Source organism: Phycodurus eques, chromosome 13 (assembly GCF_024500275.1).
Source record: "Phycodurus eques isolate BA_2022a chromosome 13, UOR_Pequ_1.1, whole genome shotgun sequence".
In the NCBI taxonomy this organism is placed as follows: domain Eukaryota; kingdom Metazoa; phylum Chordata; class Actinopteri; order Syngnathiformes; family Syngnathidae; genus Phycodurus; species Phycodurus eques.
The window spans coordinates 13,798,323-13,813,797 of record NC_084537.1 but is presented as its reverse complement, the minus strand read 5'-3'; the positions used below and the strand labels follow the sequence as shown (position 1 = coordinate 13,813,797).

Genomic DNA, 15,475 nt, shown 5'->3' with positions numbered 1-15,475 from the left:
GGTCAATACTACTTACGAAAAGCAGCTTTTCACTGAATCAAATGTTCAAAATCTGCATAGTGTTATCGTGGTTTAATTTGACTTTTAATCCACTACTGTACATTTGAAGAATACAGTTAAATTGAATTAGACTTTTACATAAAACACATTTGCATTTAATCTTTTGGAACATGTTATTCCCCCCCCCCAAACATTTATTTAGGATTATTAATGTTTTTATTATTCCAATTAAATCATTAGTCTGCGTAATGTTACAGCATCTTTAAATAACATTAAATACACTTTTTAGGAATAAAACCTCTGCGTCCTTTTTTTGGATGAACACTTGGGCCTACTACAGTACTGTATTTTCATGTTATCATTATGGTGGTACTTGGAGAACTAATCGTTTTGTTAGGGGATACTTGGTGTAAAACAACCCCTGATTTAGATAAACAGCACATGGAGGCAACAAAATAATGAATGTGAAACCACATGGAGAACTTCCACCTGCCTTGACTGATCTTTTTGTTCAATTTGTTACGATTGGCTCACTGAGCTGTCCACTCAACATTGGATTGGACACTGATCAGATGGGTTGGGGAATGAGTGATATGGAACTTCAACTTTGTCCTCTGAATCATACTTAGAAGTTCCTCTCATATGCTCAAGACACAGAGGAGTGCATTGATCAGGTCGAGTGTTTTGATTGCTGCTGCGTTCTTTCACTAACATTTGATCAACTTGTTGGATTAACAACACCGGCCTTGGACAAGGTGAAACCCTCCCGCCTTCAGCTTGAAAGGAGAACGAAAACATTTTAGGCAGGTTTCAGCGGAGAGCAGCAGTAAGTACATACTAAACAGTAGTTCAACATTTTGATGATTATAATTTATTTTTTTTAAAGTGTGAAGCTTCTTCATGACAGAAAAATCCATCTTGTGTCAAAAATGGCATGAACAGCACAACCTCAGTTAAAAACAAAACAAAACAAAAAAACAGACTTAACTGAAAGTCTATAACAATTGATGTTTTTTTTCAGATATATTCAGTATACATCGAAACATCGTGACACACATTTCCGACTACCTGCCAGAACTTTCAGGAGCCGAAACCTGTCAAACGTGTTGTCATTCCTTTCCCTCATAATCGACGTGACAAGCTGAGATTCACCGCCTGAACTTTATCTTCAACTCAAAAGCTGTGCTCAACTCAAATCCAAACCTATGCCACGTCGTAATCGACAGGGATTTGTTAGTCGCCGCAGAGGATTACAATCCTAAATTACAAAGACAAGATGGGCAAGAGCCTCTTCCACGCCTACACGTTGGAAAAACGTACTTGCCGAACATATACAGTATATCGGTGGCAGTAAACTGTTGGATTTGAGTGGATGAATATATACGTCAGTGGCTGTGAATAATCATTATCGGATCTGGTTTTGCACTGTGGATGGGCAATGTGGATGGAAAATTGTCCAGTTTGTGCTGACATATACTGTTTTTTGTTTTTTTTTTGGGGGGGGGGGGTGGTACTATTTCTTACTTGAAAACAATTTATAATTCTTACTTTTAATTATTGCAGTAGATTAAACGCTTAAAAAATAATCTATTCATATGATATACAATTCTTTCTTTTCATTTATTCACAGTGCCTTTTAGCAACCTCTTTCCCCCCTGAACGCATTTTGCAACAAATGCTGGGATCTTAAGCATATAGTGAATGTGAAATATACTTCTTAAAAATACTCAAAACAGGAGTTTGCGTAAAAAGTGACAGAAGCGACTCTAGGGCAGTGAGTTCTCAAACCTTTCGAGTCCACGGACCCTTTACAGGGGTGACATTTTTCCGAGGAACCACTTCATAAGCGACTACATGCACAGTAGCCCTAAATGCCATAGGAATTAAAGAGTTGGCTATTTCCGAGAAAGAAAAGTCTAAATATTACGGTAACAAATTTAAATTTGAAGAAAAAAGTGGTAATGTTATAAGCAGAAACATTTAAAGGGAAAAAGGAAAAAAAAGATGTTACAAAAACAAAGGTTTGCCAAGGTAAAAAGTCGTAATTGTACGAGAACAATGTTGTATTTTTCCAAGAGAAACTCATAAAAATCTAATATTAAAGTCAAAGTTTAACTAGGGAAGAAAATTACTTCTTAATTAAAGATTTATTTAAGTGAATTAAAAAAATTATACTTTATTCTTCTAATATTAAACCTTTTATTCTGGAAAAGATGTCAATATCCTTAAAAAAATGACATAATTACATACATCAATACATTCATTTGTGTTCTAAAAAAATAGTACTTTATTCTGTAATAACTTTTTTTTTAATATAAAAATTGGACTATATTCTTAAAACATGCACCTTTAGGACTTTATTCCTGTATATTCTGCCTTTTGCTCTACAAAAAAGAAACCAGACTTCATTCATGCAGGGTTGTAAGATTTATGTGATGATCCGTCACATTCATATCGGAGCTTTTATTGTCCCAAAGCTAAGGAAGGGAGGAGTAATTAGTTTATCATGTTTGTTTTATTGCCGCGTCGATCGTGATACGTAGGTATGCATTTTTAAAAAAATGATACAACATAATAGTGGATTGAAAATTATTTTGCAGACCCCCAAACTACAGCTTGTGGACCCCAAGGGGTGCGGGGACCCCAGTTTGAGAACCACTGGCCTACAGGAGTAAAGAAAAAAAACTGCAGTATCTTTGTCCGGTGTCCAAACCATTTTTTGTGAGTTGTTTAGTCTACAAAGTAATTCGAGTGTACTTGGAAAAACGGTGGCTCTAATTTTCCTCTTTTCAGGGAAAAGGCAGGATGGATCTCATTGACCTGCTCTTCAGGACCAAAGATGAAACCAGCACCTGCCATGGCAACCCACCGTGGCCCATCACCATGTATGACGTAAGTACACTGGTCATTTTGCAGCGCGGCCCTGAACATGAGCACTCTAACAGGACTATAATAAAGGCACTGCGTCATGTACTGTACTTAAATTGCTCTCTAGTGGCTGTATCACAAGTAAATGAACTGGCTGCTATGTGGTCTTGTTTGTAGGGGATGATAAGGATCCCATCAGTATTGCCAATTAAACGTTGTAAATTCACTGATATCGGGAAAAAAAACATGAGAACTTTCACCCACAATAGGTGAAAATCTACAATATAGAGACCTTATTAAAACATTTTTAAAAAAAATCGTTTTACCCCTACAATATGCCTTCAACATATTTAAATTTATCAAAGGAACCTGAACCTATTAAAACTCACTCTTTAAAGTATTCAGTAGTATTCTGTCTCACTGTCAAGAAATGGGGGACTATCATATAACATCACTTTGAGAAAATGAAAAGACTCTCCATATAAGAGCCAAAGCGTGCTTGCCTCAAGCTGCTTGTCACTCCTAGTGGAGGTTTACTGTAAAATTGAGACTTAAAACAAAAGATAATTAAACATTAATTCATGAATTAAACATTGCATACTTTTAAAATGCAAAATCTTTAACTGAACCATGTAGTTTCTCAGCTAACATAGATGGCATAGGTGTAGATGCACTGTATACAACGTGTAGTGTGTCTGTATGTATAATACTGCATGCACACCAGAGGGAGCACAACATCAATGGGCATTGCAGCACGAAATCATGACGCACAAACTGTTTCATTACATTCGATTTAATTATATTATTACTATTTTTGTGTATGTAGAATACAGCAGAGTGCGATATTGTAAAAAAAAAAAAAAAAAAAAAAAAAAAAGAATTGTTGAGTTTTTTTTGGGAGGTTGGAGCAAATTATTTTCCAATCATTTCAATGAGGAAAGATGATTTGAGATGTAGTCACGGAACGTATTAAACTTGTAAGCCAGGGCACCACTGTTATCTCTATACATACTGTACCAAACATAACCTCCTCTGCAGGCGGAGAGCCCAGACGGAAAAGGTCCCGACGACTTTTTGGACTCTCTGCTGGCTGGGAGTGAGTCTTCCTCACCTCCGACCTCTCCTCCGTGGTCCCCTCTCACCCCGGATAGCGACATGCCCGACTTGGCCGGCGGACTCCAACTGCCCTCCTGCGCTTCATTTCCAGGCTTCACATCCGTGCAGCTTCCACCCTGCAAACATGAAAATCAAATTACGCCTGATGTTCACATTGATCTGGGTAGGATTTCATTTCCAGTTTAAAAGTGAGGATGCCATGTAATGGAAAAAAGATTAGAATTTGCTGTCACCAGACTGTTTGACAGAAACCACAATTTGTCTGATATCTATGTCACAAGCTGGGTTACAATTTTATAGTAACTTGTCATAACATTTGCTGTAGAGTAATAAGTTGAAAGTAAATTTTTGAAGTTCAGATAAGATTTAAATTTCTTTTCATTCTTGGGGAATGGCACTAGGGGGCGGCACAGTGTCATACTGGTTAACACGTCTGCCTCACAGTTCTGAGGACCCAAGTTCAAAGCCGGCCTCCCGTGTGGAGCTTGCATGTTCTGTCCCTGCCTGCGTGGGTTTTCTCCGGGTACTCGGGTTTCCTCCCACATCGTAAAAAAACATGCGTTTTAGGTTAATTGAAGACACTTGGTGAAATGAATTATGAACAGTTCAACATAGCAGTCAGTGTTAGCACAAAAACGTCAGGCTTAATATATAAGTTATTTATTATATATATAAAATCTTTACTACTTATGCTGCCAAATTTGGTTCCCTTCACAATCAAGGGCTACTTTAAAGGGCAGCATTCATATTTTGGAGCGATAGGTCCATAGCATCAGTGACCTAGGTTTGATTTAAAAAAATAAATAAATAAATACATTTATTTTAAATCTTCTGAATGGTTACTTAACTGCTTATGTTTTTAAAGGCTGGGAGTCTGATGGCCTCCAGGAGAAGCTGGGAATGGCGTACTACCTCACATCAAATCAAAGTTCCACAACGTCATCAAGTCAGACGCTTACAGTGAAGGACCTGCTCTTATCCAATCTGGGAAAGAAAGTAAGCGAAGAAACATCTCAAGTAAATTTGTTGTCATTCTGTATATTTGTGTCTAATTCACACAGAAAGCAATGTGTTTTTAACAACAAAAATAACACTATAATATTGTACTTACATACAGTTATGACAATTCAATAGAACGGAAAGAATTGAACTTTTATTGCCACAGTTCTTCAATTCAATGGACATTGTGTTCAATTCAATGGACATTGTGTTGCTCCTTCCTTCACAATCGACTCAGTAATATTGCAGAAAATTTAGTCATTTTGCGCCAAGAATAAAGAATATCAATAATAATATTAGTATATTGTCTGTCTACATTTGTTGCGCCACCATTTGTGTTTAACTATCCATTGCTTAAATGTTTATAAACAGCAAAACTGATGGTATTTCTTATCCCGTCTATGGCATTTTGCATTGTTCGTTAGTTTGACAGTAAACCTCAACTGAGAGTGGCAATGAACAGCTTGAAGCCTCTTTTTTGAAGAATTGTTCACTATCTGCCAAACTGCTGCTTGTTGTGAAGTGAGTTGAGATCTTTTTGCTCGCAAGTCAAATAAACAAACAAAAAAAAAAACATAAAACCACTGAATAACGCCTTGTCTCTCAAAAAAATACAAAAAAATAAAATAAAACTCACTCGTATCAGTATCAGGGCAGACAACCATTCAGTGTGACCTCAACCCACGCAGCCTGCATTGAAATCAGGCGCATGTATGCCATCAGTGACCCGATAGAAAAGGGGAATGATTATCCATCCTTCCTTCCATTTTCTGAACCGCTTATCCTCACTAGGGTCGCGGACGATTATAATAAAATAATTCTAAGAATAACATAAAAGGGGGAAAAAAAGTTTTTAATTTGATTCCAATACATCTCTAGGCCTGAAATCAAATTATATTTCTTTCATTGAGTGCCTTTTAAAGCTGTGTGCACCTATACCGTACACTGCACAATGAAATGGGGAAGGATGGTTAAATCTAGTGCGCTCTTAAGGTGAGCTGCCCTCTTTACATCCATCCATCCACCCTCTTTACCATTTATCCTCCCTAGGGTCGCAGGCTGCGGGAGCATATCCCAGATATCTTTGGGCGGGAGGCGGGGTACACCCTGAACTGGTCGCCAGCCAATTGCATGGCACATAGAAACAAACAACCATTTGCACACACATTCACACCTACGGACAATTTAGAGTTTTCGATGAACCTACCACGCATGTTTTTGGGATGTGGGAGGAAACCGGAGTGCCCGGAGAAAACCCACGCAGGCACGGGGAGAACATGCAAACTCCACACAGGCGGGGCTGGGATGTGAACCCCGGTCCTCAGTACTGTGAGGCAGATGTGCTAACCAGTCACACACCGCGCCGCCCCCTCTTAACATATTATATTTATATGTTGATTTAATACGCATTCTGTCTATTTCAATATTACAGATAATTCCCCAGCATCCTCTGCAAGAGCTTGTTCTTAATGAGGATGAGAAGACACTTCTAGCAAAAGAAGGCATTAACTTGCCCAGCGAACTGCCTCTATCTAAGGTGAACGAGGCACGCCACGTACACATAAGTTACGCAACCTCTGCTGTTAGCTACAACGTATTCACGTTCCCCCCGCCCCCCTTGTATTTCATCACAAGTGTGAGGAGCATGTTTTGAAGAAGATCCGTCGGAAAATACGCAACAAGCACTCAGCTCAAGAGAGCCGCAAAAAGAAGAGGGAATATGTGGATAGTCTGGAAGAAAGGTACCCGTCTCTCACACTAACCAAAAAGTCACACACAACAAAAACACTCTCACACTAAACAAAGAAACCTCATACACACACCAAAATACTTAGCACACACACACACACACACACTCAAAAAACTCTCACACAACAAAAAAATCTCAGACACACCAAACAAACTCTCACAGGCAACAACAAATGTCTCACATGTCTCTCACATACACACACATCGAAAAACCTCCCCTTCACACAAACACTGATGCGCACGCACACACACACAACTACGAAACCTCTCACACACTCATGTATACCCAAAACCTCTCACACATAAAAAAAGATTATTCACCATAAACTCACTGGTTAAAACAAAATGAGAGTCAAAAATTGTGTGTGTGAAAGTAATTTCAAAAGTGTAAACAGAAGCTAACCCAAAACATAGAACAAAGCAGAGAAAGTTTCACTTTGAACTGAAAGAAACAAAGACCACACATGAATGGACTCGAGTATGTCAGCCCCCTAAGAGTGAACGTGGTAGAATGAATGTGACTGGAACACTGTTAGAACAACAAACAATCATTTCGGAGTCACAAAAGAAGCAATTCCCTCAATTACAAAAACACCTTGTTCAATAATTAAGTGGCTTGGTTTATTATTAAGGCGAGAGAGAGAGAGAGAGAGAGAGAGAGAGAGAGAGAGAGAGAGAGAGAGAGAGAGAGAGAGCTACAGTACTTATTTTATGCTCTACCCTCATGCTTGGTAACCCCCCACTTGCTAACCTTTGTCACACACTAAACCTAATCGCTGCTACCGTCCTCCCACACGTTGACAGGCCTGGGCCTTCAACACGTCTGCAAACATCATCATCATCATATGTGTTGCATTGTTTCAAACGGCTGCTGCTAACAATCACTCGCTCGACTCCTGGCCTCCTATGCCATTAACTAGTTCAGTTCAGTTCTTTCTAGACACACAGCAATACAGTAATTGGTCTCAGACAAAGGGAGCCCAGGTGGATGTTGTCCTTTGTTTTGTTGAAGTCACTGATGGATTACTCTGAGTTGCAGTATATTTATACAATCTCACAAAAGTGAGTACATACTTCCCATTTTATGTCCATCCATCCATCCATCCATTCTCTGAGCCGCTTCTCCTCACTAGGGTCGCGGGCGCGCTGGAGCCAATCCCAGCTATCATCGGGCAGGAGGCGGGGTACACCCTGAACTGGTTGCCAGCCAATCGCAGGGCACACACAAACAAACAACCATTCGCACCCACATTCACACCTACGGGCAATTTAGAGTCTTCAATTCATGCATGTTTTTGGGATGTGGGAGGAAACCGGAGTGCCCGGAGAAAACCCACGCAGGCACGGGGAGAACATGCAAACTCCACACAGGCGGGGCCGGGGATTGAACCCGGGTCCTCAGAACTGTGAGGCTGACGTTCGAACCAGTCGGCCACCGTGCCGCCCCCATTTTATGTACGTTTTATTATATATTTTCTTGGGACAACACTGAAGAAATGACACTCTGTGACACTCAAGTGACTTGTTTATGTTACATGGTCTCAACACCAAATTAATCTTAAAAATTACAAAACATTGAACATGTCGGCAATCAATTCCAAATCTCAAATACAATAACTTTATCATTTGGAGACGTCCACACAGGTCTACACCTCTTCATTTTATGATCAAATGAAAACATATTTCACACACTCCCTGTTGCCGAGTCGGCATTCTTTTGGTAATTTAGAGAGCCACAACCAGAGAATATCGCCGGTGTGCTGTTATTAGTCATGACTCAGCTCAGTCAGAGGGCCACAATGGCGGATGACTCATAGTGATGAAGAGAAACAATAGAGGCAGCAGCAGCAGAAGCAGAAAGAAAGAACGGGCTGAGGGCTGGAGTCATTGGAAGACAGAGATAACACTCAAACATATATTGGCAAGGGAGGGAAAAAAAGGGGAGACAATGCGCTGTTCTATCTTGAGATTTTTGATACCCTTTTCCCTCATTGTATCTGCCTTTCCCCTTCTCCTTCCCTAGGATGTCTGCATGCAGCGCTCACAACCTCCAGCTGCAGAGGAAGGTCCACAGACTGGAGGAGACAAACAAGTAAGAGGAAGATGTTCATGACCCCTTGGACATGACAGTCATTTTACCATAATCAAGATATGACAACATTTACAGTGGATATAAAATGTCTACACATCTTGGGTTCAAATGCCAGGTTTGTCCGATATAAAAGATGAGGCCAAGATAAATCATTTCAAAACTTTTTCCACTGTTAATGTGACCAATAAAAATAAACAGCTAACATAATGTGGTCGCACACGTATGCACAACCTCTACTAGTGGGGATGTGGCTGTGTTCAAAATTAACTAATCAATCAAACTTATGTTAAATGCGCTTGGTAAATGTCAACAGTCATTGTCTTGTGTGTCTTTGCATAACAGCACTTTGCTGGAGCAGCTGAGCCAGCTCCAAGCTCTCCTGCCTAACAGCTGCAACAAAACAACACAAAGAGGGACCTGCCTCCTGGTGAGTTAAACCGCACTCTACATTAAATTGTCGTCACCGCACTCTTGGCAACATCTAAATAATAAATGCGCCGGCGTGCCAATGCACATGATTTAACAAGCATTGCCTGTGGTCCACTGCACTGTTGTATGGATCTTTTAGATCTTAATCAAATGGGAGGTTTGTAAAGCACCTAGGGTCGCATGTTGGGTAAAAGGTTGCGTATGCTGTACCTAATAACTTTCTAATAGCCTTTCCTCCCTCTCCTCTTGTCTTCTGTTAATATTCGCTGCAGGTTTTGCTCATTTCCTTCTCTCTCATTATTTCCTCAAATATGAAGCCAGATCCCTACAGTCAACCAAGCCAAGGAGGGTACAAAGAGACCTCAGGTGTGTGTATATATATATATATATGAGGCAGGGTCGTATATTTGGCACCTGGGCCTTCAGTGAGAACGTAATCCACCTCTTAATACCACTAATATCACTTTGCAATTACAGAAACCATCAAAAATGCAACATATAGGCCCGCAACTACGCCATGCATCTCAACTGGAGCCGTTCAGAATCGATATTAATCGACTTACATGACAAAACAAGAAATCATTTCAATAAAAGCGAGACGCTGATCATTATAGACCCTATAAAGTGAATTCAGAAATTTGTTTCTAAGTGCATAACACAGTGCCATGAAAAAGTATTGTGTCTCCCCCTTCTCAATTATCTATCCATCCATCCATATTCTTCCACAGGGAAGCCCAGACTTCCCTCTCCCCAGCCACTTCGTCCAGCTCTTCCGGGGGGATCCCGAGGCGTGTGCAGATATAGCATTAACTTTTTGACCATTTCAATTTTCCAGATTTTTGAGACATGCCAAAAACAACGCTGCATAACGCACTTTGGAGTCTGGCATGAGTCGCCTCTCCCCCACTATATAAGGATTTTAGCGACTTTGTTCGCATCAGCGGTTATCCGACACAATCGTGACGTGGAGTTACCTAGCTAGCTATGCCTAACCATGAAATGGCGTTTTTGCTTCGGTCTGCTGACATTGCTGCTTTGGAGTGCCTTATTGCCAGCTATGAGTGCGCACACATCGCACAGGGAAAGAAGGAAGAGTGATTTTTTTATTTTTTATTTATTTTTTAAGTCCGACTTGACAGCCAGTGAATGGATGGGCTTCGGGCTGGCATGTCTGCTTTGTCAGCCAAGAGTGCACGCACATCACAGAGAGAAGTCGGGAGAGCGAGAGGGGAAAAAAAAGCCAGAGGTGACAGCCAGTGTGTGGACACGGGCTAACAGGGCCACTTTAGAGCGCCTCATTGTTGTGGAAAAGGAAAAATAGAAACAGCTCTATTACTCATATCTCAACTCAACTCAGCTTTATTTTAAAAAAAAAATACAACTTCACCTTTAAAAAGGTTCTGTACACATGGTCTAAGATAAAGATGAAATAACAGTGAATAAAATCATAATACATTTTCAAAAATATTATTTTCTCACTCAAATATACAAGAGCTCATTTTACTCACGCTGCACCACAAAGAGTTTCCCGGGATCCTGAAATTGTGATCTTGCGATCACAGCTTGCATGACGTCACTCATGTTGACTGCAGCAGCTGAAGGTTGAATGTAAACAAACAACTGCACTTTTCTAACAGCTGTTAGTTTCTCCGTTAGCGAGTAACCTAAAAGTATATCACATAGTTTACATTAAATCGGCCAGCACTGCTGATTCTGAAAGCCCTGGGAAGATTAGATTGACACGGCAACACATACAGGCTGAAATTTTATTGGACAAAAAAATCCAACATACATGTACTGGAAGCACTGCAGCCAGAGAAATACTACAAAATGACTAGAACAGACTGTTGGGAAAAAATAAATACAATTTCATGGAACAAATGTTAGAATTTAATTTGTAAATGAAGGTCAATTCTTCAGATCTTGCTAAGGCCAGAAGAGAACTGGCCCTGACTTTCCCTTCTCCAATCTCCACACTCTATGAAAAAAACATGACGTACCCCCCCTCCATGTTTATGTCCCCCAGTGCCGTCACGCTCTCTGCAGTCGGTCGACCAAGTGAAAGAGGTCGCTTCTACTCGTCCTCCCTTCTCGTTCTCCGGGAGCACGGCAGCCCTCAGTAGTGTAGCGGAGAAGCTTTTGAAAAGGCTGCCCAACGGCGAAGCTGCCAGCATCCCAGCAACATGATCACAGGCCGAGCAACGACCATTGATGTCTGCGGACCCTCGGGAAGAAATACACAGCAAAGGCTTTCAGGCGCAGCATCCAAATGAGTCTCACTGGTTTTCAGCACGGCTTTCTCTATGGGCAGGAAAGAGGACTCATCAAGTGGTTGCCATAACACACAAATAACATATTCAAGTTGATAGAGGTCAGATGTCACTCTTATGCCACTTTGGAACAGCTGCTATGTACTGTGGTGATGATATAGGACTTCCTGTTTTGTGCACTATGAGCCATCTAGGAGAATTTTATTATCTACATTAAATGTACATTGTTGGTTACCATACAGATGAGTGATTTACAAGGCTTTTTGGAATGGTTCAAATGAGGCACTCCTTGGAAAATGTTGAATATTTTCAAAATGTTTTCATATTGTTTTCAGCTGGGATAGGCTCCAGCACGCCCGTGACCCTAGTGACGATAAGCGGTATGGACAATTTGATGGATGAATGTATCATGGAAGTAGTTTGTGGAATAAAATAAAAACATACATTTTACTAAAACATAACAATAAGAGAAATTGATCATTTTGCAGTCTCTTAATTTTTTTTCCAGAGCTGTATGTACCAATGCATTGATTCTCAAACTTTTTTGTATACCGAGTACCACCTCCAAAAATACTCAGCTCTCCAAGTACTACCATAATGATTAAGATTAACATACAGTAGCGTAGTCCTTTCAGAGACAGTAGACCTTTAAAATATCCATCCATCCATCTTCTGAGGCGCTTATCCTCACTAAGGTCGCAGGTGAGCTGTTGCCGAGCTGAGCTGATTTCAGGCGAGAGGTGGGGTACACCATGAACCGGTTGCCACCCAATCGCAGGGCACATACAGACAATCATTCACACACACATTCACACCTATGGACAATTTAGAGTCTTCAATTAACCTGCCATGCATGTTTTTGGAATGTGGAAAGAAACCGGACAAAACCCACACAGGCACAGGGAGAACATGCAAGCACCACACAGGGAGGCGGGATTTGAACCCAGGATCTCAGAACTTTGAGGCAGATGTGACACCATGCTGCCATCTTTAAAATAGTATTAATCAAAAACCAGAGGTAGGTTTTATTCCTAAAAAAAGATTTAATATTATCGTAAGCCAGTGTAACATTATTAACAGTTTGAGTATTAACACTGCACGTCTTCTTTTCCTTTCGGCTTGTCCCATTAGGGGTCACCATAGTTGAAGGTCATCCTTTTCCATGCAAGCCTATCTCCCGCATCCTCCTCTCTAACACAACTGCCCTCATGTCTTCCCCCACTACATCTACCAACCTTTTCTTTGGTCTTCCTCAAGCACTCTTGCCTGGCAGCTCCATCATCATCATCCTTCTACCAATATACTCACTAACTGTCCTCTGGACGTGTCCAAACCATTGAAGTCTACTCTCTCTAACTTTGTCTCAAAATACTTAACCTTGGCCGTCCCTCCGATGAGCTCATTTCCAATCCTATCCAACCTGGTCACTCCTTGAGAAAACCTCAACATCTTCATTTCCGCCACCTCCAGCTCTGCTTCCTGTAGTCTCTTCAGTGCCACTGTCTCTAATCCGTACGTCATGGCTGGCCTCACCACTGTCTTATAAACGTTGCCCTTCATCCTAGCAGAAACTCTTCTATCACATAATACACCTGACACCTTCCTCCACCCGTTCCAACCTACTTGGACCAGTTTCTTTACTTCCTTACCACACTCACCATTGCTCTAGACCAGGGGTGTCAAACTCATTTTTGTCGCGGGCCACGAAGTTACGATTTCCCACAGAGGGCCGTTATGACTGTGAAACCATATAAATGGCTAATCCCCTCATATTATTGCATATACACAACAAATATTGTAGATGAATAACCAATTCTGAAATCAGAACTCAAGGATACTAGGCTGTTCAGTTACTGTAAAAACAAAAAAAGGGGGATTGGTAACAAAAAATGCTTGCAATATTTGAACATTATTTATAATATATCACAATTTAAAATTTCGGTACAGATTTGAGTAAGAATCACAGGAGTTGATGCACATGAGTTGCTTTCGTGGGCCACATAAAATAATGTGTTGGTCCGGATCTGGCCCCCGGGCATTGAGTTTGACACCTGTGCTCTAGACTGTTGACCAAAAATTTAAAGTCCTTGCTATCTCTTCTCCCTGTAGCCTCACTCTTCCCCCTCCACCACTCTCATTTATGCACATATATTCTCTCTTACTTTGGCAAATCTTCATTCCTCTCCTTTCCAGTCCATGCCTCCATCTTTCTCACTGTTCCTCCACCTGCTCCCTGCTTTCACTGCAGATTACAATGGCATCTGCGAACATCATGGTCCATGGGGATTCCAGTCTAACCTCCTCTGTCAGCCTATGCATCTCCACTGCAAACAGGAAGGGGCTCAGGGCTGATCCCTGGTGCAGTCCCACCTCCACCATGAACTCCTCTGTCACACCTACAGCACACCTCACCGCTGTTCTGCTGCCCCCACATTTCCTTTACTAGTCTAACACACTTCTCTGCCACACCAGACTTCCGCATGCAGTACCACAGTTCCTCTCTGGATACATAGGCTTCCCTAGACCTAGAAAGACACAATGTAGCTCCTTCCAACCTTCTCCGTACTTCTCCATCAATACCCTCAAGTCAAATAAATGCATCTGTGTTACTCTCTCTTTGTGGTTCTCTTTCATACTGTTGCCCGCAAATGCTCACTTCTGTCCTGATTGTAGCCTCCACTACTCTTTCCCATAACTTCATTGCGTGGCTCATCAACTTTATTCCTCTATAGCTCCCACAGATCTGCACATTATCCTTGTTCTTAAAAATGGACACCAGCACACTTTCCCTCCATTCCTCAGGCATCTTCTCACCCCTTAGAATCCTGTTGAACAAGGCGGTCAAAAACTCCACAGCCACCTCTCCTAGATGCTTCCATACCTCCACTATGTCATCAGGACCAACTGCCTTTCCATTTTGCATCCTCTTTAGTGCCTTTACTTATCATTGCCACTTCCTGGTCCACCACACTTGCCTCTTCTCTATCATTTTCCTCATTCATCAACTCCTCAAAGTATCCCTTCCATCTATCCAGCACACTACTAGCACCAGTCAACACATTTCCATCTCGATCCTTAATCACCCTAACCTGCTGCACCTCCTTCCCATCTCTATCTCTCTGTCTGTTCAACTTGTACAGATCTATTTCTGCTTTAGTGTCCAACATGGCACACGTCATCATGTGGCTCTTGTTTGGCCTTTGCCACCTCTACCTTTACCCTATGTCGCATCTCCACGTATTCATTTATCCTCTCCTCAGTTCTCTCAGTGTCCCACTTCTTCTTAGCTAACCTTTTTCATTGTATGATTTCCTGTACTTTGAAGGTTTTGAGGTTTGAGGCATAATCTCCTTCTTCCCTTTCCTGCTAGAAGATACACCAAGTACTCTACTGCTTGTCTCTCTGATTACCTTGGCTGTAGTGGTCCAGTCTTCTGGAAGCTCCCTCCTGTCCACCGAGAGCCTGTCTCACCTCTTCTTGAAAAGCCGCTCAACCTAATTCCTTTCTGAGCTTTCACCACATGGTTGACAGGCGATAAAAATAAAATACAACAAGCCACCCCATCTTTTAAACTGCCCTATGATTTTAATGAATTTTATACCCGATTTGAGAGGTCTTCTTCTCCTCCCTCCCCCCTCCAGGCTGGATCAGGGTATTGTATCCACACAGCCTCATAACCATGCAATCCACCTAAGCATGGAGGTGAACACTCCCTCTCACAAACAAGCTCCCTTTACTATTGAAGAGAAGAAAGTACACTGGCTATTCAGCCGGCAGTATCCAAGGAAAGCAGGGGGGCCAGATGGGATCTCGCCTGCCACTCTGAAGCACTGCGCCAGGTAGCTTGCTGCAGTCTTTACAGACATTTTCAATCAGTCTGTTGTTTTATATGAGGTTCCTGCCCATTTTAAATCCTCCATAATCATCCAGTCCCAAAGAAGACCCGTGGCCC

The 15,475-nt window shown here is 41.4% G+C and overlaps 1 protein-coding gene across 1 annotated transcript; it reads left to right on the top strand.

The window, feature by feature from the left end:
- Nucleotides 1-2,805: 2,805 nt before the first annotated feature.
- LOC133411734 (cyclic AMP-responsive element-binding protein 3-like protein 3-A) lies at nucleotides 2,806-11,440 on the top strand. The gene is made up of 9 exons (XM_061694397.1): nucleotides 2,806-2,892; nucleotides 3,907-4,147; nucleotides 4,850-5,001; nucleotides 6,428-6,520; nucleotides 6,619-6,725; nucleotides 8,756-8,824; nucleotides 9,167-9,251; nucleotides 9,526-9,619; nucleotides 11,280-11,440. The coding sequence occupies exons 1-9, from the start codon at nucleotides 2,806-2,808 to the stop codon at nucleotides 11,438-11,440; spliced, it is 1,089 nt and encodes a 362-aa protein (XP_061550381.1).
- The last annotated feature ends 4,035 nt before the right edge of the window (nucleotides 11,441-15,475 follow it).